This window comes from Orcinus orca, chromosome 4 (assembly GCF_937001465.1).
Source record: "Orcinus orca chromosome 4, mOrcOrc1.1, whole genome shotgun sequence".
In the NCBI taxonomy this organism is placed as follows: Eukaryota; Metazoa; Chordata; class Mammalia; order Artiodactyla; family Delphinidae; genus Orcinus; species Orcinus orca.
The window spans coordinates 123,934,480-123,955,988 of record NC_064562.1 but is presented as its reverse complement, the minus strand read 5'-3'; the positions used below and the strand labels follow the sequence as shown (position 1 = coordinate 123,955,988).

The 21,509-nt window shown below is 37.2% G+C and overlaps 1 protein-coding gene across 2 annotated transcripts in view; it reads left to right on the top strand.

Annotated features, from left to right (window-relative positions):
- The window catches only part of COL25A1 (collagen type XXV alpha 1 chain), a 467,388-nt gene that overhangs the window by 427,795 nt on the left and 18,084 nt on the right, over nucleotides 1-21,509 (top strand). The window contains exons 15-22 of one of the 2 annotated variants that reach the window (XM_049709643.1): nucleotides 3,417-3,461; nucleotides 5,916-5,996; nucleotides 6,850-6,912; nucleotides 7,543-7,593; nucleotides 9,649-9,675; nucleotides 13,061-13,141; nucleotides 15,805-15,840; nucleotides 17,445-17,498. In XM_049709643.1, coding sequence (XP_049565600.1) covers nucleotides 3,417-3,461; nucleotides 5,916-5,996; nucleotides 6,850-6,912; nucleotides 7,543-7,593; nucleotides 9,649-9,675; nucleotides 13,061-13,141; nucleotides 15,805-15,840; nucleotides 17,445-17,498 — 438 coding nt within the window. The remainder of the gene's footprint in view (nucleotides 1-3,416; nucleotides 3,462-5,915; nucleotides 5,997-6,849; nucleotides 6,913-7,542; nucleotides 7,594-9,648; nucleotides 9,676-13,060; nucleotides 13,142-15,804; nucleotides 15,841-17,444; nucleotides 17,499-21,509) is intronic. The other variant, XM_049709644.1, reaches the window with a different exon arrangement.

The following is a 21,509-nucleotide window of genomic DNA, read 5'->3' as shown; positions in this document are numbered from 1 at the left end:
ACTATGAACAGTAGAAACCAAATTACTTGATTATATCTAAAATTTATTGGTAATGTTAGCTTTTTCCCTCCAAACTTAAACTTATTAAACCACGTTCGATCAATTAATACATGGCCAGCGATTCTGGCTTTTCAGAACTGAGCTACACGTGTTGAAATACGACTTTCATCATTGGGTTTTTTGTAGGAGATTCAAGTGGTGTCAAAATCCATCTTTTGTTTATGCCTTTAGGCAGTTTATTTGCTAAATCTACCTCATACACACACATACACACACACACATATCAGCTTTTGTACTTTTTCAGGATACGTAAAAACTGAAAGCTAGCACATAGAAACAATTATTTTTCTATTATTAAAAGGAATATGCAGTAAAATATTACTGAGGCCCTTGGCTATGTGAGATATATTTAGAACATAGATGCTAATTTCAAACAGATTTCATGTATAACATTACTGTAAGTTTGGGGATTTTTTATTTTCTATTTCTCCACCACATTCTGCTCCCTAAGAGATATAACACAAAAAATGCTCCAATCATATGCAGTCTTTATCCCTGGTAAGCAAGTTGGCCTGGATCCCTATTCTTTAGTATCTTGGTGAGCAGGACTAGAAAACCTAGAAGGAAATCTGTAGATTCCTTTTTCCTCTGTGTAGAGTCAACCAAGATCTAAGTTCCTTGCTTTAGGCCCCCACTTGACTGAATCTCCGGAAGCAAAATTGTCCTCAATGCTAAATCTGTACCTTATTCCATACAAACCTCAAAGCCTTCTGGGACTTGACTCTTCTTTATAGCCCAAAGGCCTACAGAAGCCCCAAAAGCACTTGACCCAAAGAAAGCTACCTAGCTACCTAGCCAAGAAAGCTATATCATTAAAACCTACATCCCCTGTGTTTTATAATCCAATTGCTATTCATTTATTAATTACATTAATCAACAATTAATTTGGGACCTCTATTCCATGGTAAATACTGATATCTAGTAAAGATACTAGGATATAGCAAGGGGTTTTATTTTATTTATTTATTTTTGGCTACGTTGGTTCTATTGTTACTGCACACAGGCTTTCTTTAGTTGCGGCGTGCAGGGGCTACTCTTCGTTGCAGTGCACAGGCTTCTCATTGCGGTGGCTTCTCTTGTTGTGGAGCACGGGCTCTAGGCACACGGGCTCCAGTAGTTGTGGCTCGCGGGCTCTAGAGCACAGGCTCAGTAGTTGTGGCTCATGGGCTTAGTTGCTCCGCGGCATGTGGGATCTTCCCGGACCAGGGCTCGAACCCGTGTCCCCTGCATTGGCAGGCGGATTCTTAACCACTGCGCCACCAACGAAGCCCAGCAAGGGGTTTTAACAAGGAGCTTTTAGCCCAGGGATGGAGAAAGGCAAGTAAAGGCACAATTATTAATAAACAGAGTAAGTGCATTGGTTAAGATGTGTACAGGAGGGCTCCTCTCTGCCTTGGGGTCAAGGATGACTTCGAGCTGAAACTGAAAGGCAGGAAGAAATTGGCCAAGTGAATGTCTAGACAAGTAGGGTGGGGGAGGGTTGTTAGTCATACTCCCTTACCTCTTACCATGCCACCCTTCCCAGTATGCCAGCACTCTGGCCCACCTCGTACACGCCACAATGATCTTGTAATTGAGATCTTGGCTTAGTTGATACAGTCCTTCATGCTTTCCATTATCTCCCGTTGAGAAGGTTGGGATAATTGCCGGGAATTGTGCCTATGACCAGGAGTCAACAAATTCAGCACGAGGCAAATATAAAACCCATTCTCACTCAGGACACACAGCCTCAGACTGAATGGGAACCTATTCAAATTAGCATTCCTCCTTCCTTTATCAAACAAGGACTGTTTGACTTCTTACACATCAAACAACTCTTTACAAACTACTTTTGGTGGGTGCAGGATAAATGAATAACTCATGAATTATATTCTCCTTTAAACATTTGTGGGTCACATTTTGAAGGGAAAAGCATAGCAACCATTACTGGACCCAGAGTGCTGACAAGTATTCAGACTGCATGAAACTAGGGCTTAGACAGTTGCATCCAACCTTAACAGACTTGTTGGTGGCAAAATAAATGTTGCCGCTACCACAAAGAGCAGGAAATCTGGAATTTTTTAAAAAAGGATTTTTTTCTTTTTTTCTTTTTTTTTTTTTTTTCATGTGTTTGTCATGCCTTCCTTTAACATTTGGAAGGCTCAGATTTCACACTATGACCAATAGCTCTTAAAGTTCTAACCAGGGAAAGCAGCTCTAACCATTTCAATATTGTGGTTTATAACATCACCAAACAAGCCTTTCTAGAAAAATACAGCCTCAAGTCAGTTCCCTTGGAAATCTGTCTGCGAGGCAGGCTACTCACACACTCCAAAGGATTGTTTTTACAAAGTTTCCGAGGTGTGGGCATCAGAGAGATTTATAATGGGGTCTACATAAATGAACCATTGATATAAAATAATATCTTGCCTTTCAAAGAATTTGTTCAGTACCTTTCCAATTGAAAAGTAACTGGACATTTGTTGTTTGAATAAATCTCTAGCACATTGTTTAAATTTGTCTTTAATGGAACATCTTCAGTTAAGAAAAAATAAATCCATCTATTTTGGGTTTGTCAAGGGTTCTAATAAATCACAATATGAAGAGTAAATTCAGTTCGTTCCTAGCATAGTATAGGAAATTGAATTGATCCAAAAGTAATTTTCTGTGGATTAAGATATTATCTGATATATTATATCCTTCAGTGAGGCTTATCTGGAAATAGCACATTCACAATCATTATGAATTTGTATTCACGGTTCAAACAATGCCAGGTTAAATATTATAAACATATGGGGCCTTTCATTTTACTCTTTCTTGAGTTAACTACCGTGTTTTTGCTTTTTTCTCAAATTGGAAAATAAGAGAAATCATACAGAATTTTAAGGAGGAAAAAATTAACTAGCTGAGGCGTATAGGTTGTTCCTGGAGGATATGGTCAGCCATCAGATGATTTCAGTTTTCTTTCACCAAATTCTTATAGTCTGAATCCCACATGAGGGGAAAAAATAAAAACACTGAATCTTAGCGATATGTAAGTATTATTATACATAATATTCAAAAAAATGTTATTTTGGAATTCCCCAGCAGTCCAGTGGTTAAGACTCTGGGCTTCCACTGCAGGGGGTCCGGGTTCGATCCCTGGTGGGGGAACTAAGATCCTGCATGCCACACAGTGTGGCCAAAAGAAAAAAAAACATTATTTCACTTTGTATAGTCATGTGGTATGATGTAATAACGTACTTGAATTATGATGCATTTGCTGAAAGTTAAATTGTACTGTTACCAACTAACATCATTTTTTACCTCATTTTTACTTAGTGTAGTATGCTACCAATAATAAATAAGAAGCTAGCCATCAATTTTTATCTTAACAGGGAGAGCCAGGATCTCCAGGAGTCCCAGGAGTTGATGGAGAGCAGGTAATTTTCAAAGACATATACTGTCATTTAAAGCATCATTATTGATGACCTTTTGTTATAGGTTTGAAGACCAAAAGGCATGAGTGTTGATTTATGATATTCTCTTTTTTTTTTTCTTACCTTCTGTTCTAGAGACTACATTAACTTTAAAAAGCAATTGGTTTTAAATTAGGCATTAGTTTTCTTTGTACAAACATGCAAGTTATATGATGCTTTAGATTTGCCTTAATAATCCCTATCAATCTACCAATGACATCTCTGTGAATTTTTATTAGACTTGTAAGATAATTACCAATTTAGTAAGAATTGCCTAATTCTTGTCAGTGAATACAAATAATTCAAGATTTAAAGCTGTGACGGTAGTTTCCACAAAATTAGATATTGCTTACATGTGTAATTTTGACATTGTTGTCTTTTCCCAAATAAAGATTGTACCTAATTTTCTAGATCATTAGAAAAGACAGAAACAAGCAGGACACTTGTAGCTTTGTAGAATATGGCAGTATCTCCGAGGGTTTCCCCTAAAACAGAGGTTGACAAACATTTTCTATAAAGGGCCAGATAGTAAATGTTTTAGTCTTTTCAGACCATAGACATTCTCTATCAGATTTTTTGAATGCCACTTAAATTTTGTTTTAAACATTCAGCCTGTACAAAAACAATTCCTGGGCTGGATTTGGCCTGTAAGCCATGGTTTGCCAACCCCTGATAGAAATGAATCTGACTAGGAGAGTGTGGACAGTATTCAAAATTCAGAATCTAATCACAAGGATGAGTTTCAAGATTTTTGATGTTTTCTGGGCTTCCATTATTTACCTAAGAAATGGCTAAAATCAAGAAGATCATAAGAAATCAAAGACATTCTTGACACAGTTTGTGAAATATCCCTCTCAGGAGATAGTATTAGATAAGAAAATTACGAGAAGCGTTATTTTAATATCAGAGTTGTATATTGAAATCATATAACATCACACTAAATTAACATGTGGTAGTTATAAAAGAGACTTTAGATGATCTGCTATATCCATCAGAGATCACATTAGCATTTAAAAATCTGATGGTATTACCTCCCCCAGTTAGTCATTATAAATAATTTGACATACATAATGACATACTGCATGGTATGTCATCCCTACATATACAATAGCTGAATTTTTTTTCTATAGGCTTCACAAGGTCTTCTTCTACTACTAGGTCCAGTGGGTTGGCTCTCCTGCTGCTCTCTTTTACTAGATTCCTGAAACCAACCAGGATCTGATTAACTATAAGATCCATCTATCTATTTAGGTACCTACCCACCCACCCACCCACCCACCTAGTGGGTGACTCTGAAGTAGGTGCTATGAAACAGATATACATAACAAGAAAAGACAAGTTCCTGTCCTTAAGTAGTTTTTGTTTTTTGTTTTTTTGCGGTACGCGGGCCTCTCACTGTTGTGGCCTCTCCCGTTGCGGAGCACAGGCCCCGGACGCGCAGGCTTAGCGGCCATGGCTCACGGGCCTAGCCGCTCCGCGGCATGTGGGATCTTCCCGGACCGGGGCACGAACCCGTGTCCCCTGCATCGGCAGGCGGACTCTCAACCACTGCGCCACCAGGGAAGCCCGCTTAAGTAGTTTTTAGTATAGAAAATATGAACAGGTTAGTGCAACCAGGGATCCCTATAACCATAACTAAAATAACTATGAGCATCTCTGCTGAAGGATGGGCCATCTGGTCATACTGCAGTGAACCTCCTTAGATGAAAATGCTTAACGATATACATTAATTTCAGTATTAGTATCACAAAATTCCTATTTTTTTGCATTCAAAATACACATATATCTGTTTCTTCACTGTAAAAAGAGAATAAAAATCACATCTGGGATCACCTCATAGAGATGTCACGAGAACAAAGTAATAACACTGGAAAAGTGGAAGTATTTCTAAGCATTAATTGAGCATTAGTATATACTGAATGATCTACCTGTCTGTAGATGGGACCATTGAAAACTGTTGGTGATTGGAACCTCTGCCTGCATTTAATGGGAATAGAGGGATATAATGAGTGGAGATGTGAAAAATTTATTTGGACCTTTGTTACTATAACACTAGGTCCTGCTTCAAAATGTATATTGTGCATTAAACCAATTAATTTGTTTTCAGGACTGGTGATATAGAATTAGCTGCCAGGTAAAAATGTGGAATCAGGAGAAATGATGTCAACACTTACATTCCTGCTTTTCATACTTAAATGGCCTAAGTAATAGAATTTGATCTCTTCCATTACAAGAGGAAATAGTATTGATTCAATGTAGAAGTTTGCTATAAGAGATAACTCTACCTAAAAATGAAAATCAGAATCATCTCAGCCTGAGGCCCATCTATTGGCAAAAGTAATCTGGAATTCTATTTTCCCTATTATGTAACCATCCATGGTCAGTATGATTCTTAAGTGCAAACCATATCATTTGTAGGGACTCAAAGGTTCAAAGGGAGACATGGGGGACCCAGGTATGCCAGGTGAAAAAGGAGGAATTGGACTTCCTGGATTACCGGTATGTTTATATTTTTAAAGATGTATTCATATTAAGATAAATTAAATAATCAGAAAATAGTTGTATTATTAGCTGCAGTCTCATCTAATGGTTCATTTAATATTTTTATTATTAAATATTTGAGGTGTTTTTGGTTAATTACTACAACTAAGGCTCTAGAAGAAATTTTAAAGCATCTAACCAAATGAATTATAAAATAAACCTTTATGCTTTCCTGAATTATTGTCACTAGAAGATAGTAAAATAAATAGAGTTGGTCATTAATGTAGGATGTAACTGATCATTTTAAAATAAACAATAATAAAAAAACCTAAAAAATACAAAATAATTAAAAAAACAAATTACGCTGGAAGTGTTCTCCTTATGTTACAATATTATGGGATGGTGTTTTTATGGTTTCCCCCATAATTTTTACTGAGAATTTGGAGAAGGAAATGTAGAAAAATGTAGGGAAAAAAATATAGAAAACCTCACCGCCCTAGATCATTTTTTAAAACAAGGAAATGTGTAAATAAGGGTCAGTGAAAACGAAGTTAAAGGACTGCTATTTAAAGTCAGCACCACCATTAAAAATATAACAGTTATAATTGGATATATTTAGCAATGTATAAGTTTAACCAATCAAGCATAACTTAGTTTCATTTACTTTATAATTTATTTCACATACCATGCACAATCCTAGGGATTTGAGGAAGCTTGATGTTTAGCTTGAGGCTAAAATGCAAGGGGATAAATCCTTCTCTTACATTATCATGTACATGATATTATAAAAATTTCAAGAGGATGATGGATTTGGGGAGAAAATTCAGCTGTTCCTTACTTGACCAGCTCAACTCTTAATGGTTATTTGTAGGGTGCCAATGGAATGAAAGGAGAAAAAGGAGACTCGGGATTGCCAGGTCCTCAGGGTCCTTCCGTAAGTGCATGGGGGCTGAACTTCCATGGTTCCCGAAAAACTCTGAAATGGGCCAATTATTCACCGACTTCAACCTGTGCCAGATGGCTTATCAACAGTAGAAAGGCCATGAACCTCTTGGTCTGTCAAACTGTAGAAGAAATATCCGTCAGCCTTGTACAGCGAGAGACAAAAGTGTCTCAGAGGTCTGAGTTAGAAGCGATTTTTCAGAGGACTATCTAATCCCAAGGAGAAAATCAGTGGTTTTCCCAGAATGCTTTTGGATAGAGCTCTGTGAATGTAGAACCTACGTTCTTTTTTTCTCCAGAGCCCTGTTGTTGCTTAGTGAAATATTTGAGAGTTTAATAGTAGTTGTAGCATTATAGCATTTCTTGGTAATCAGTTGCTTCCTTTTCTTTTAATGTACTTTTGATTTATTCTGGCTTCTGTAGAACAACTGTATTTTTTTTAAGTTTTTTTATTCTCACGAAGGAATTTCCAAATGTAGAGAATCAAATGCATCACTTCTTCCAGTATTCTTCTTCCTTTGCAACCATTAATGGCCTTAGCAGAAGCCCAGCATGAGATTCAAGCCCAACTGCCTTATCTAAATGAAGTAACCAAATTCATGTTTATTTTTTGGACATGCAGATCATAGGCCCACCAGGCCCACCAGGTCCCCATGGCCCACCAGGCCCCATGGTAAGTTTCCCTTCTCTCCAAAATATAATCATTTGTTTAAGAGCGTGCTACCAGAGGAAACATGAACACACCCCTCAAAACAGCCAGCTTGTATGTTGTACTACTCTCTGTGGAATGGACAAAAAATAGGGGATGCTTTTCTGATTGTAAAAGTGTTGTCTTTCACTCTCCCAGGCACATCTGTTGGAAAGAGATGGGGTAGTTTTGTGATAGGAAAGTTAAATAAACAGATTTGGCAAGCTTTACTCCACTCTTAGGGTATGAACATTGGAAAATCATTTTAACCAACCACTGTTCTAGGCCATTAATAGCATAACAAGATTAATAATTGTAGCCATTAATGAATGTTTCTAACCAGCTTTGAGGATTGAGACCCTTTAATGAAATGTTCAGTAAGAACATTTAGAAAATAATATGATAAAAATTGTCTCACTTCCACAGATGATATATATTGTTGGATCTTTTTCTTTTCACTTTTAAATACTTCTGTAAATACAGTGTTTACTGCAAGTATCCCTCAGTGACCAGTGGAGGCAATGACTGTGTCCTCATAGAACTTATGTTCAGTGAGGAAGGTAGCCATTAAACCAGCATAATTCTCCAAATGTCTACCTAATGACAGTTTTGTTAAGGCTAGAACTAGGAGGCAGAATGCTTCAAATGCTTTTGACTAGGATGGGTTGGGAACAAGTCAGGCAGTCTCTAAGGTCACATTTGTCTCGACAGTGTCCCGATAAACCATATGTCTTCAATCATAGAGATTAAATAAACTGTCGGTCACTCTTTCCTCCTGTTGTGCTCCAAGAAAGAACATCGTTGGAATGATCTAAACCACAGAGCGTAGCCTCAGACCCAATCATCTATTTCTTACTAAGTGCCGTTTCTATTTCATACCACAAAACAATTATAATTAATCTGATTTTCTTAAAACTAAATAGTGCTTTAAGAATCAAGCAAGTGGCATACTTTTGGCGTTTTTATACTCCCGCCACTTTAAGTTAGAAAATTACATTTTAAAATGCTTTATCCATTCATATCATAAAATTAATTAGTTTAAAGGAATTTAAAACCATTTCTAAAATTAAATAAGAATACTTGATAAAATGGCCATTTCCTGAAAATGTTTATCCATAACATATCCAAAGGGAAAATATTATTCCAGTGTAGACATATGTAACAAATATCTATGTATTGCTTGCTTAAAAAAAAAAAATCAAAACTTTTTCCTACTGTTGTATGATTTTGCTGATGAGTATTCAAATACTCCTGTCTCCAAATGGTTCATTTAAATGACTTGAAAGTTTAAAGCAATCCACAGTAATCTTTAGTTAATTTAGGCTGATTAATTCATCTCTATACTTAGATTTTCCACAAAATACAGGGGAAAAGCCCTGATTCATGAATGTGTTGTGACTTCCTTCCACTGGTAAATAATTGTTACAAGAGCCTTGAATAATTCATCTTTGGAAAAATGAATGCATTCTAAATAATAATGTTTAGCACTCCTGTACTAGAATCCTTTTCTTAGCCTTGAAGAAATAATGCAACAGGGTTCCAAACTTGACTGTCATCTCCTCATTTTCTTGCTCCTTTAGATTTCTTAAAACCTTGGGTCTAGAGCAGTTAGTAATTGAAAAGGTCTCCTCTTCACTGGTACTTAAAGTTCAAAATTTTTTTAGCAAATTTTAAACTCATAAGCTATCTCACGTATTCCACCTAGATTTTTTTAAATAGGGATTTGAGAAAGAGAAGTAGTGTGGGTCCACAAACACTTTTTTTTTTTTCTTCCATATAACCCTGGCAGATTCCCCCCTCCCTCTCACAGGTATTTAGCAGAAAGAATTGCTGTTAATGAATTTCCTATTACAGAGGAATCCAAGAGCTAGAAGGAACTTTCACTAGGTATTAACATCCGCTGGCCTGCCTCTAGCTATAGCTCAAACAAAAAGATTCTTGTTATACATCTCTTTTTTACTTTATATAATAGTTAATAGTCACTTCTGCTGGGAAAAAGTGAATCAATTCTTAATTAAAAGCTGTGTTTTCCATTTTCAGGGACCCCATGGACTTCCTGGACCAAAGGTAATCCAACAAATCCCTTGATTATTTGATGGCTGTTTCATTGTTAATCGTGGGGAAGCATGACAGAAGCATGTCTGTCCTGTCTTATTTATTTGTCAAGTAATGTTGATAATCTTTAAGCCTTTAAGTATCCAGATGTTTAAATTTCACAACAACGAATGACTTATAACAAATTTAAGTGATATTACCTAGAGATGAATTAGTCCTCATTTTGCCTTTTCCCTTGTCACTATGTAAGTTTCTTAAGTTACTAATCATAATATACTCAAAATCAACATTCTAAAAGGAAAAAAAAAAGTGAATCTGATGACATTCTCAGACTAGTCCAGATGCTCTTTCTTAGTATGGTATCTTTAGTTGTATATTCAGATGTTATTAGTTGATACTTCTTGCTTGTCATATAGCAGTACTGCATCTAAATGCTTTAATTATCCAGCATCTTAATTTTGTACTCCCCCAGAGGTCACTGGTCTAGAATGAGGTGAGGTATATCAAGTATGCTATACTGAGGAGAAGGTTACATCACATACACATATTCTGTACTCTGAATTAACAAGAGAACAATGGAGAATATCCCTTCCTTTTGAGAATTATTGCAGTTTGTATTGTGAAGATGGATGAAGGTGCATTCTTTGCCTTTGTGTAGACCGAGAAGACACCTTGGAGGATTAAAATGAGCCCTGAAAGACATGCTTCTTCTTTCAGTGAGCATATGTGATGAGGACGTATGTTCTGATCTCAGCTTTGCCACTGACAGGCTGTGTCACCTTGGGGAGATTATATACCCTCTCTAATCCTTCATTTACTCAACTAGGTAACTTACCTCTGAGTGTTGTGATGATTTAATGAGGTATGATTATAGAACACTTCACAGAATATCCAGTGCAGCTGTTAATAAAGACCCAATTAACGTCAGTTGTTATTGTAATCTTGTGTTTTGATGCTTTGTTCTGAACAGAAGAATTGATCTAGTCCTCAAGGCTGCTTGAGAAAAGGTTCCATGACTCTTGCAACCTCCTCAGTAGTGAGTTGATGCCTTGAAATGGAGAGGGGGTGAGGGGACACATAAATGCAGTGTTGGCACTAAGAATCAGAAAGCCTAGAGGCGGCCCACCCTCTCCTCTGAGCACTCCCGCTGACCCCCCAGCTTTAGGGGTGGCAGAGGGATTGGTCTGACTCCAGAAACCTGAGTTTCCTTTTCGAGATGAAGCAGGTGACTGAGCCGAGAAAGGAAAGAGTTCGTGCCTCTTCATTCTTCTTAGAATGCCTTCCCTTCTGATAAGGCCAGTGACTGACAGTGTCTCAGTGGCGTGGATTATAGTTTAGGGTAAGAACATTTTTGTTGGGGTCGAAAGAGAGCTTATCTATCAGCTCTGTGGTCTAGGTACTTATCTAGCCTTCCTGGGCCTCCTTCCCCACACTGGACTAAATAATATTTCCTCTGCTGACTTCTGTTTGGATTTTAAGGTACCACTAAAAACCAAATTAATTGTAATGACTCAGGCCAAAGCCACCAAGATTGAGTTTCTAATTCTATGAGTGATTCAGTTACCCCATCACCATTACATTAATAGATGCCCAAGATCCTTCTGATATCTACAGGGCAATGGTTCACTTTGCCTACACTTAACTTCCATTGTTATTTAAATCATAGATTTCAGAGAATTATAAAGTTGAAAACATCTCATAGCTTACCTGTGCTAGTTCCTTGATTTTACAGATAATAAACTATAGGATCAGGAGATTTAGGTTATTTGCTCTAAATTACTGTGCCAATTAAATGACAGATCTGGGACTAGAATTTAGGTTCAGAGCTGAAATTTGAAATTTTTGCCCCAGAATTTGATTGTTTAAACTTACCTTCTCAGTTAACGCCCATTCCTATCAATGCATGATTCCTCACCAAAGAACTTCATAGCCTACCAAGGCTGCCCTGCCTGTTCATCATCTTAAGATCACTTGCTGAATGAAAGTCCACACACATGCAAAGCCCTGAATCTCAAGCTTAGACCAGTTAACTGCCGTTGATCACTGAGCCTTGGCTTTAATCTCACATTGACTCTAGCTCTGGGACATTCCCAGGATCACACTTTACCAACCATAGAATATTTGGCTTTCCTACAGTGGCAGCATTACAAACTCCCTCTCCTCAGAGCTGCCAAACTCCATTAGGTCATGCCAATGTGTTTATTATTTTGTGACCCCTTTGAAAGTTCCAATATATAGCATGGTTCCATGGATGACTCTAGCTCACTGTTTCCTAGAATTTCCTGATGAGAAGAATCACCTGGGAGACATTAAAAATACCATTCCTGTGCTGCTATGGTCCAGGTGGTGCCCTGGACTCTTTAACAAGTACTGCACTGATTTGCACCATCAAGCAAACGGGGGAAATACTGCCCAGATTAATAATAAATACTGCCCAGATTAATTAATAAATACTGCCCAGATTAATAATCCCTCCTGCCCCTCTCCCACCTCTACCACTCAGGACTCTATAGGGCATTTAAAACTGAAATCATCTTCCTTCCACAAGTCTTTCAAGATTTTCTTGATGAAATTAATATCTGTACTTAAAAGCTGAAAAGGGAACAGGTCAGAATTCTATTGCTAACATGCTGCTGCTGACAGAAAATAGTGTATTACATTCTTAGGTTTTTAAAAACAGAGTCAAGAGAATTTATCACTTATCGTGGCTTTTGTATCGTCACCTTAAGTTAAATTCAAACCTACTTTATTCTGAGATTGGACAGATAGACAGTTAGTAAAGCCACATGTAAGTTCTGTGATCTTCACATTCTCTCCTAGGATTGGCTCTTTGTTGTCTGTTCTATTGATTAATCCTTGTAGGGACCTGACTTGCAATGTCAGTGAATGAGGATTCACCAAATGGCATTACTTCAAAAGTCAGTTGCTACATTTTTAGCTCATTCCCCTGGGCAAAATGCTTAAAGGCTTAAAATATCCATATATATAACACTGTCCTGCATATTCCAGTTTTCCATTCCAGCAGAGTGAGTCTTTCCTGCTCAGCCTCCTTCAGTATCCTCCACTCCGATTGTCTTTGATTTACTTGGTCAGAACAATGTAGCATAACACCAATTTCCTTGAGGTAAAACTGAAAAATTCGAAGCTCAGACATAGACATTTTGCTTGTAAGGAGCACACTTTCTCAGGAGTTCTGCTTCCTAGAATATTATTTAATTTCAGTTTGTTAATTCTTAAAATTTTTTAGATTATTTTTGAACTGATGCATGACAAATCTAGCCTGACTCTGCTGTTACCTAAAACTGGAATCTGCAACCATTTCAGAGACTGGCTCTCTTCTCTCGAAGTTGAAACACCCATGATAGCAACCAAAATCGGCATTTGCTTTTGCATTTAGGGTGAACCAGGGTTAAATGGTGTTAAAGGATTGAAGGGTGAACCAGGTCAAAAGGGTGACAGAGGACCCCTTGGTCTTCCAGTAAGTAAAGAAAACTTTCCATTTCAGTGCAAATCTCAGACTTTTCTTTCTACCCTAATTAAGAACTCTGGTTTACTCAGTAACCATCTTATGGTTGAGATTTCTGTAACTGGAAAACATACTGTGTTCGCACAGAGCTCGGCCCAGTTTTGTTTCTCTGATGTCTGCTCTTGTGTCAGAGGAAGATCCCGTAACAAACAATGCCATAAATGTTCTGTCGTTCAATTACATACATGCCAACCTTCCTCTTTTAACGCTGACAATTCTTCTCCCATTACCCTCCCCTTTAAAAAATTATTATGCAGATTATTTCATAATTTCTCCCAAATGTTTTTATTATTTAGTGTAGTGTCAAATCCTCCCTCAATTTTTATTTTTTCCTCTTCAATGCCAAAAACCATAGCCCCTGTTAGTGGAAGGTATGCAATTGGCCATTGTTGAAGGCGTGGGGTCAGTGCCGTGGTTCCTTACATTAATCAATCATATTGTGGTCTAAATGTTATATGTCGTTTGTGCTGGAAATGCCCTCTTATGAGGTTCTTGCGGCAATAATGGATAGTATGGAAGAAGTATTTTGCAGTTATTTAGAGATTTTGATTTTTAATGAAAAGGAGATTTCCAACTTTCATGCACTTTATGCTGGTCTTCTTACCACAACCACTAAAAAGCTATTTTTAAATGATTATTAAATATGAGGGGTTTTTCTGTTTGTTTGGGTTTTTTTGGCTGCACCGTGCAGCATGCAGGATCTTAGCTCCCTGACCAGGGATTGAACTTGTGTCCCCTGCAGTGGAAGCACAGAGTCCTAACCACTGGACCGCCAGGGAATTCCTAAATATAAGTTTTAGTTTCAAGCTTTTCATATGCTGTTTATTCAGTGAATGCAGATAAAAGTCAGTAAAGAACATTATAGATTACATTATTAAAATATGACATAAAATTGGGAATAGAAAATAGTTTATCCACGTCTCCATAAAAAAATTGGTGACTACTTATTTTATTTTTCCCACAAGTACTGTATTCTAAGTACTAAAGTATTCCTCTCGATAGCCGATGCCTTACATAGATCAGGCACTTAGTAGATGCTTAATATGTGTTCATTTATTGAATGATGTAAGCCTTATATTAGAGTATAGGTTAAATCACACCAATTAGATCATGCCACAGGTATAAAACCTAAAACCTGTATAATATGTGTGAGTCATTAATTCACATAAATATAATGTTATATAATCAGTGCAAAAATTTTATCATCCCCCTATTTATTTTTAAATTTTAATAATGGTGACTCTGAAGAAAGTATCAAAAAGCAAAAGAAAATTTGGATTTCTATTTTATTTAAACCCTCAATCTGATTTCTTTAAAGTTTGCCCTAATTTCAAATCTAGGACTAGTGGTCATTTTTATGTAACATTTAGCCGAAAGCTCTACATATGCTAGCATTAAGCGAATGATAACACACGTTTTTTTTTTAATTTTAATCATTGCTAAGTAAATGGAATTTTGCAGTTATAATCTGACTCACAATAGGATTGTACAGAAGGAATTGTAAAATAAAAAATGAAAAGTAGCCCCCAAAATGTATGGCATAGCATCATTTGTAGCGTTTGCAGCTGGAATAAATTTTTTTTCTTCCATTTTGTATTATTAACTACATCTGAAGCATAAAATGGGGAAATAGTTCTGCAACCTTGCCAAGAGATGTATAGAACTAGTGCATTGTCTTTCTTAAATACTCCTTGATCAAATCAACATTTTTAAAGGACTATAAATAAACATTTGAGTTTTGAGATACAAAAGCCATACCAAAAAAGTAATTGCGCTTATAATTGAAAAAACAAGCATCGAAAATGTCATCTTTTGGTCATACGTTATGCATAGCCTAGAGTTGAAGGGAAAGAAAAGCATGCATTGCCTGAGAACAACATTCCATTTTTAAAGCATTTCCCATTCAGACTTTGATGCTTGATTACTTGAAGTGAGCTGAGGGACAATGTTGTTTGGGACAGTTATTTCTTTTTGGACTCATGAAGTTTTTCTGGCTTTTTCCTGTTCCTAGAAGTCCCTCTAGTGGTGACTAATGTGAACACAGTGAGAACAATCCAGAAAACAATGGGTATCGTCTGTGTAAAATCCAGAGTCACCCTGACATGTTAAAAGTCTGCATTTGTTATTCACAAATGCTATTTTAACAAGTAAAACGAGAGCTGTTTTCTTCTCCTCTGAAATTCTAACTTGATTGATTATTATAATGAGCCCTTTCCTAGAAGATCGGCCATTATTTCTTTTTTCAGAACCAAAAGAAATATATAGTGAATGGCACAGTCTTTAGAAAATTAATTTCATACGGAAATTAGCAACCCAGACTGTTACTGGTAACTATTTTAAAGCCCACTTTATAAACCTCATTCACTTGATTTCTAAGTAAGAATTTATCAAATGGAAATGTCATAAAAATGCCATCATCTGTGGGGTGTTTATTGTCACATGGTTTTTTTTTTTTTAACTAACAATTTGTAGCAATGTGATATTCATCCCAGAACCCTGTGACTGCGTATTATGTTGTTTGAAGTGTTACATTTGTTCATCAGTACCTCATACTAATCTCTGTTCTTGTCATTCGTGTTACACCCACCAACCCTGCTACCAACCAAATCACACAGGGAGCATCTGGCTTAGACGGAAAGCCAGGATCCCGGGTGAGTCAGCACCTCAACTTGCTCCAACAGGTTTTGTGGCTAGGAGTTTTATGCTTCAGGACAGACTCCCATCAAATGATGAGGGGTACATAGGACTGGAGCAGAAGAAAGTGGACAAAGATAGGGCAGAAAAGGGAAAGGTAGACAAAGCCTGGGTTGCAGCCTTGTTTGTCATACAGCCTAAACTACAGAACATCTTTCTGAAGCCGGGGTTCAAGTCTGGATAACTTGTGACGTGGGAAGAATGACCAATCTAATTGGCTTCATTGTCGTAGAATCCCAGACAGATTTTTCCATAACCAATGAACACTTCCTGCAATTCCATGGGAGGGGCCCTCTGAAGGAATCAAAATCATGTGAATTTATTTTAACTTGCTTTTCCTTTTACGTTTATGTCCATTATTAGAAATGTAACTTCTTCTTTGGAACTAACTTTCAAATCTCTGTTCATTGAAATGACTTGTCTGTCTTCTGTCATTTTGTCTCTTTTCTATGGTTCTTAACAGCTCCATCTCTTAAATTTCAGCTACAGGTCCTCAATATTTAGAAGTCTTCTGAAGATGAACTTTGAGTTCAGGCAGTAAGAAAAAGATCAAACTGATGTTGATAATTCAGCAACATTAGAATGAGTTTAAAACCCTGAATTATTTCATATCACAAGACTCATAGAATAAACAAGAATAGTAAAACAGAAATAGGAATACTAAAAAAATTGTGCTAGAATAGTTTCTGTCTGCAAATATCATAATAAATTCATTGCAAATCTAAGCATAGTCTTCCTGAAAATGAGCAAATATACCTGAAGTCCTTGCTACATTTTTAAGAATCAAAAAGAATTCCAAGCTCTTCAATTCTAAAAGCCTGTTTCAGGCAGTCATTATTTTCACTGGACCTCAGTGTTCCTATATTCATCCAAATATTATCTCATCTGCCACAGAAATCCTAATCCTGAACCAGGAGGCCAGAGGGCAATTATGCCATTAAATCATCCAGCTGCCTGGTTTGTGCCTTATAAGCCTAGTGACTTGAGCCACTGCAGCAGAACCTATAAGAATAATTCCTTCCTTCTAAGCCCCCTGCTGCTTCCAACAGAACTGAAGAAAGCTTGAAAAGTTAAACACTGTTCTCATTTATTTAAGTTTTTTTTTTTTACTTGTATAACTATTCGAGCCTCTTAAACAGCTGAAGACAAGACTTCAGAGCATTTGTGGCCAAGAGGAGTAGGGGTAACTGTAGGAGCAGAGAATGGATGTGAAGAAGAGGTGATGTGAAGCAAAAACAATTATTTTTTCTTAAGATTTTGGGGGCAAAGTGAAGATTTTCCATTTAGTCAGGGAGGAAATATATAATTAAATATGATATACAGTATTTTGTGTGAGCCTTTCATTGAAATAGGCAGTTATATAATTCATCCCTTTTGCATGAGTTTCTGGAAAACTAGTGGCCTGAAAGAATCAAGCATAAAGCAGTTTGAAAGGAGACGTGTTGTCTTACTGACATTCTAAGGCATCATTCACCCAGGAAAAGTCCACGATAAATTATAACTGCTTTTCTTACAGCCCTTGGGATATGTCTCATATTATATTATTTTTATCTTTTTTTAGGGTACAGATGGCCCTATGGGACCCCATGGCCCTGCAGGTCCCAAAGGAGAAAGAGTAAGTTGCTCCTGAGGTTATTAAGCTGTGACCTAAGGAAAACACAGAGTGTGGCTTTTCCATTTTAGTTGATCTGAGCTGTTCATTTCCCAGAAGAAATAAAGGGCCATCCAATAGTAAATGGAAATAGATGCCATCTTAAGTTCTATTCAGAGTCGTCATGCTGAGAGAATGACAGAGTATTAGAATATGCCTGCCTTAACAACAACAACAACAAAACCAATGCATACATTTTCATAGCTAAAGTAAATAGCTCAGACCATTCCTCCTTAACCCCTAAGGAAGATGTTTTCATTTGGCCTTAATCCAGAAAGTGGATGTCAATAGGTCTAAAATTTCAGGGACTATATATTCTGGTCGATAATCTTTTATATAAAGCTACTGTATTCATTCAGAATAAGTTATAACTTTTCTAAAGGGAACTTACAAAACCTAAGTATTCTCTGCACAGTTACACATGCTCCTCTTTTTAAGCAAAAGAATAGCCTTTCTTTAACCATAAGGAAATAATTTTAGTGCATTATAAAACAAAAACCTTCCACTAACCTCTCTATTGCTAAGCCATGTTTCCATATCTTTGGGGGGAAAAAAGACACTCAGAGCGGAAGATAAACATCTGATACAAAAAAATGTACTACAGCATCAGCAGCTGGTCATCTGTCTGGAACTTCTCTCCCTCTTTCTCTGTTTTTCTTCTGCTTTTTCTTTTCCTCACCCTGAAAAACTTTTAGAAGGTTTTTTTGTATCTGAGTAGAATTGTGTCATCAATTTCCCCACCATCCAGGATAGGATGTAAAGAAAGTATCGTAATGGTGAGGACTTCAAAATGTTGGAATGATTCATTGTGCAACTTTGTGGTCTTTTAAAACTAGATAGAGTTTCATCAGTCTGGGATAATTTGCTTTAAAATAGAGGGCCATATAGTGATTTCTTTGGCATACATCCCCATCCCATAATTCCATGTCCTATAAAGTGAATTCACTTATTCAGTAAGTAGATGTACAAAACACAATGTACTCCTAGTGTGGAATGAAAACGCTCTCCTCCCATTTATGAAGTCTATTTTGCTAATTGTTCTAATGAATTGCATAATAATAATTGATTCATCATCCTATAACCTTTTATTAATACACTGTATATACTTACTCAGTACTGTGAAGGAAGCAGCTATTTTCCATGATCTCGAAGAGTTTACAATCTAATTGCAGAGGAAAAAAATATCTGCAAGGAATAACTAGATAATGAGGCCTAAGTGAGTACAAATAGTACATGCCGTGCATTCAGCGATGAGGAAGGCTGGCTTTACCCAAGAATCCTTCTAGGAAGAGGTGAGTCCTAAAGGAAATAAGTCATCTGAATTTATTTCTAAGGTCAAACAAGAGACTTACGAAGATCATCTTAATTAAAAAGATTTAAAAGCTAAGAGCCTCATGCTGCTGGTGCCTTCAAGCATTGTATCAAGAAATCCAGTCCATGAACTAAAAATGGAGCAGCAAATCTCAAGTAGTCTAGTGGCAGGAGGCCCTGGAACTCAAGAGGGTTTACCGTTTGGTAAATCAGCTGTTACTTCCGAGAGCTCCACAGTGTCATAAGAGTATCAGGTCTCAGCGCCGGGGTAGAATTCGCCAGGAGAGCAAATGAAATGGCTAAGAATTTGTGAAGGCATAGTTTCAGTCAAATGGTGTGCAGTGTGAAGTGTTACACTTGTATTTACTCAGCATGTTAACTGTCTTAACTGGATCAGATATCAGTACTCTCTCCAAGTGCCCCTCTCCCTAAGTGCTAAACTGGAGTGTGATTCTCCAAGCGAATGGATGGAGGTGCCGTCTGGACTCTCTTGAAACAGTTTCAAATTTTAAAGAGGCAGGAATCAAGAAAGGGGTTCATTCTAGAATAATTCCTCAGTGTAGGCATGCAAATTAAAGATCCTGAATGAAATGAGACCAGCCTAAAAGAAACCAGGCATTTGACAGACAGCGTTATTCAAGAATTGTCAAATACATGACTGGCAGCATGAGTAGTCAGCTTTTCAGAGCACCTATCGTCCTACCTGCAGCCGATTTCTTCATCTTGGCCTTGTAACCACTAAGGAACTCCGTAGAGTGTGTTAAATTTGAGAGGTTCAAAGTTCTTTTGGAATGAATTAATCCCGGAAAAGAAGTTGCACCTTCAAGGCCCTGTGGTAATATTTCATTCCTAAAAGTTTTCAAGCTGAAACCATTAAGCTGCTTTTGGCTCCAAGTGACAGAACCCCAACTCAAAATGGCTTAAAGAATAAAGAAATTTATAGTTCTGTGTGGCACAATAGTCAAAGGAGGAACTCTAGGCTTTGCTTCTGTGCCCTTTCCAACAGCTGGCTTTGTCTTCTGACCACAGGCAAGCTGGTTGCAGCGGTTCCAGACCCCGCCTCTGGCGAGGCATCAGCAGAGAGCAAACATAGGGACTGTCTTCTCCTGTATCCTCCTTAGCTGTGAGGAAACTGTCCCCAAAGCTTCCCAGCCACTTCCCCTGACACTTCATTGACCAGGATTGGGTCATATGTCCACTTCTGAAGCAGTCACTGGGAGTGAGGTGGAATTGTCATGATTAGCTTCAAGTAAGTATTTGGGGTGAGCGATTCTGCAAGAGGATCTCCACAGCTTTAGTGACAGCTGAATTCAAATCAGCCACGGTATATTCATCTTAAAAACAAAATAAGCTGAAGTCCTCAATCAGAGGAGGAAGAAGGGAGTAGGTACATCAAAATAATCTGTGGAGATGTTTCAAACCACGGCTACTCTAATCCATTGAGTTTTTACGAATTAGACCAACTCCAGGTTCCATGAACCTTCCTTCTAAATCCCCACCTCCCATTTACACACACACGCACGCACACACACACACACCATTACCAACAGCACCACCACCACTTAAAAAATCATGAATAACACTGACAGATCAAACTGAAAGAACTTTATTTTGAATTAGTGCTCTTCGGGTTTTCAAGCCCTTTTCATTAAAAACAAGACCTCTAACTGTACGATAATAATGAGAGCTTCTTTTTATGGACATATTATTTGGCAACATATAATTTCATATTTTATAATCACACTTAATCTTCAGAAAAATTCTTGCAGAGTATGTATTACTCTCTTATTTTACAGCCAATGAAACACAGGCACAGAAAAGTTAAGAAAGTTACCCAAGGCCACACAACCAGTCAGTCCCAGAACTGGAATTCAAATTTAAATCTGTTTCATTTCAAAGCCTGGCCACTTTACTGAATGCAATTCCTGATCTTTCAGTAATAAACATAAAGTAATAATGAGTAAAAGTGCAATAAACTTTTATCATATTTATTCCCCAAAATCTCCCTATACTATATGTGCCTCTAAGTGACAGTGCTAATTAGCACCAACAACCCCTAAGTTTAAGTTAAAGAAGACTGTTGACAGTGACTTGAAATTTGCTCACATGGGAATTTGGAGTGTGGAGAAACACAGAATAATACTTAGGTCTGCATGCACAGTTATCAGCTGAACTTGACATTTTACCCTTGGAAGAGATTTGCTACCGTTAAACTTCTTCAGGGGTGTGATAAAAGAAGGTAACATTTTCTTTTGGCCCCTCACATAAACATCATCATTCTCCTGACGTTTCCATATTATATACTGACAGTTTAATTTTGGAGATGGCAGCAGAAGAAAACACTACTTGAAATGGAGACATCTCTTTTTTTATTATCACAATTTCATATTCCTGGGGCCACCTCCAATTACACTTATTTTTTATAAGCATTCAAGATGATCGTTTAATGAATCAACCAACAAAGGATTAATCTCCAAAATATATAAACAGCTCATGCAGCTCAATATTAAAAAAACAAACAACCCAATCCAAAAATGGGCAGAAGACCTAAATAGACATTTCTCCAAAGAAGACATACAGATGGCCAAGAAGCACATGAAACGCTGCTCAACATCACTAATTATGAGAGAAATGCAAATCAAAACTCCAATGAGGTATCACCTC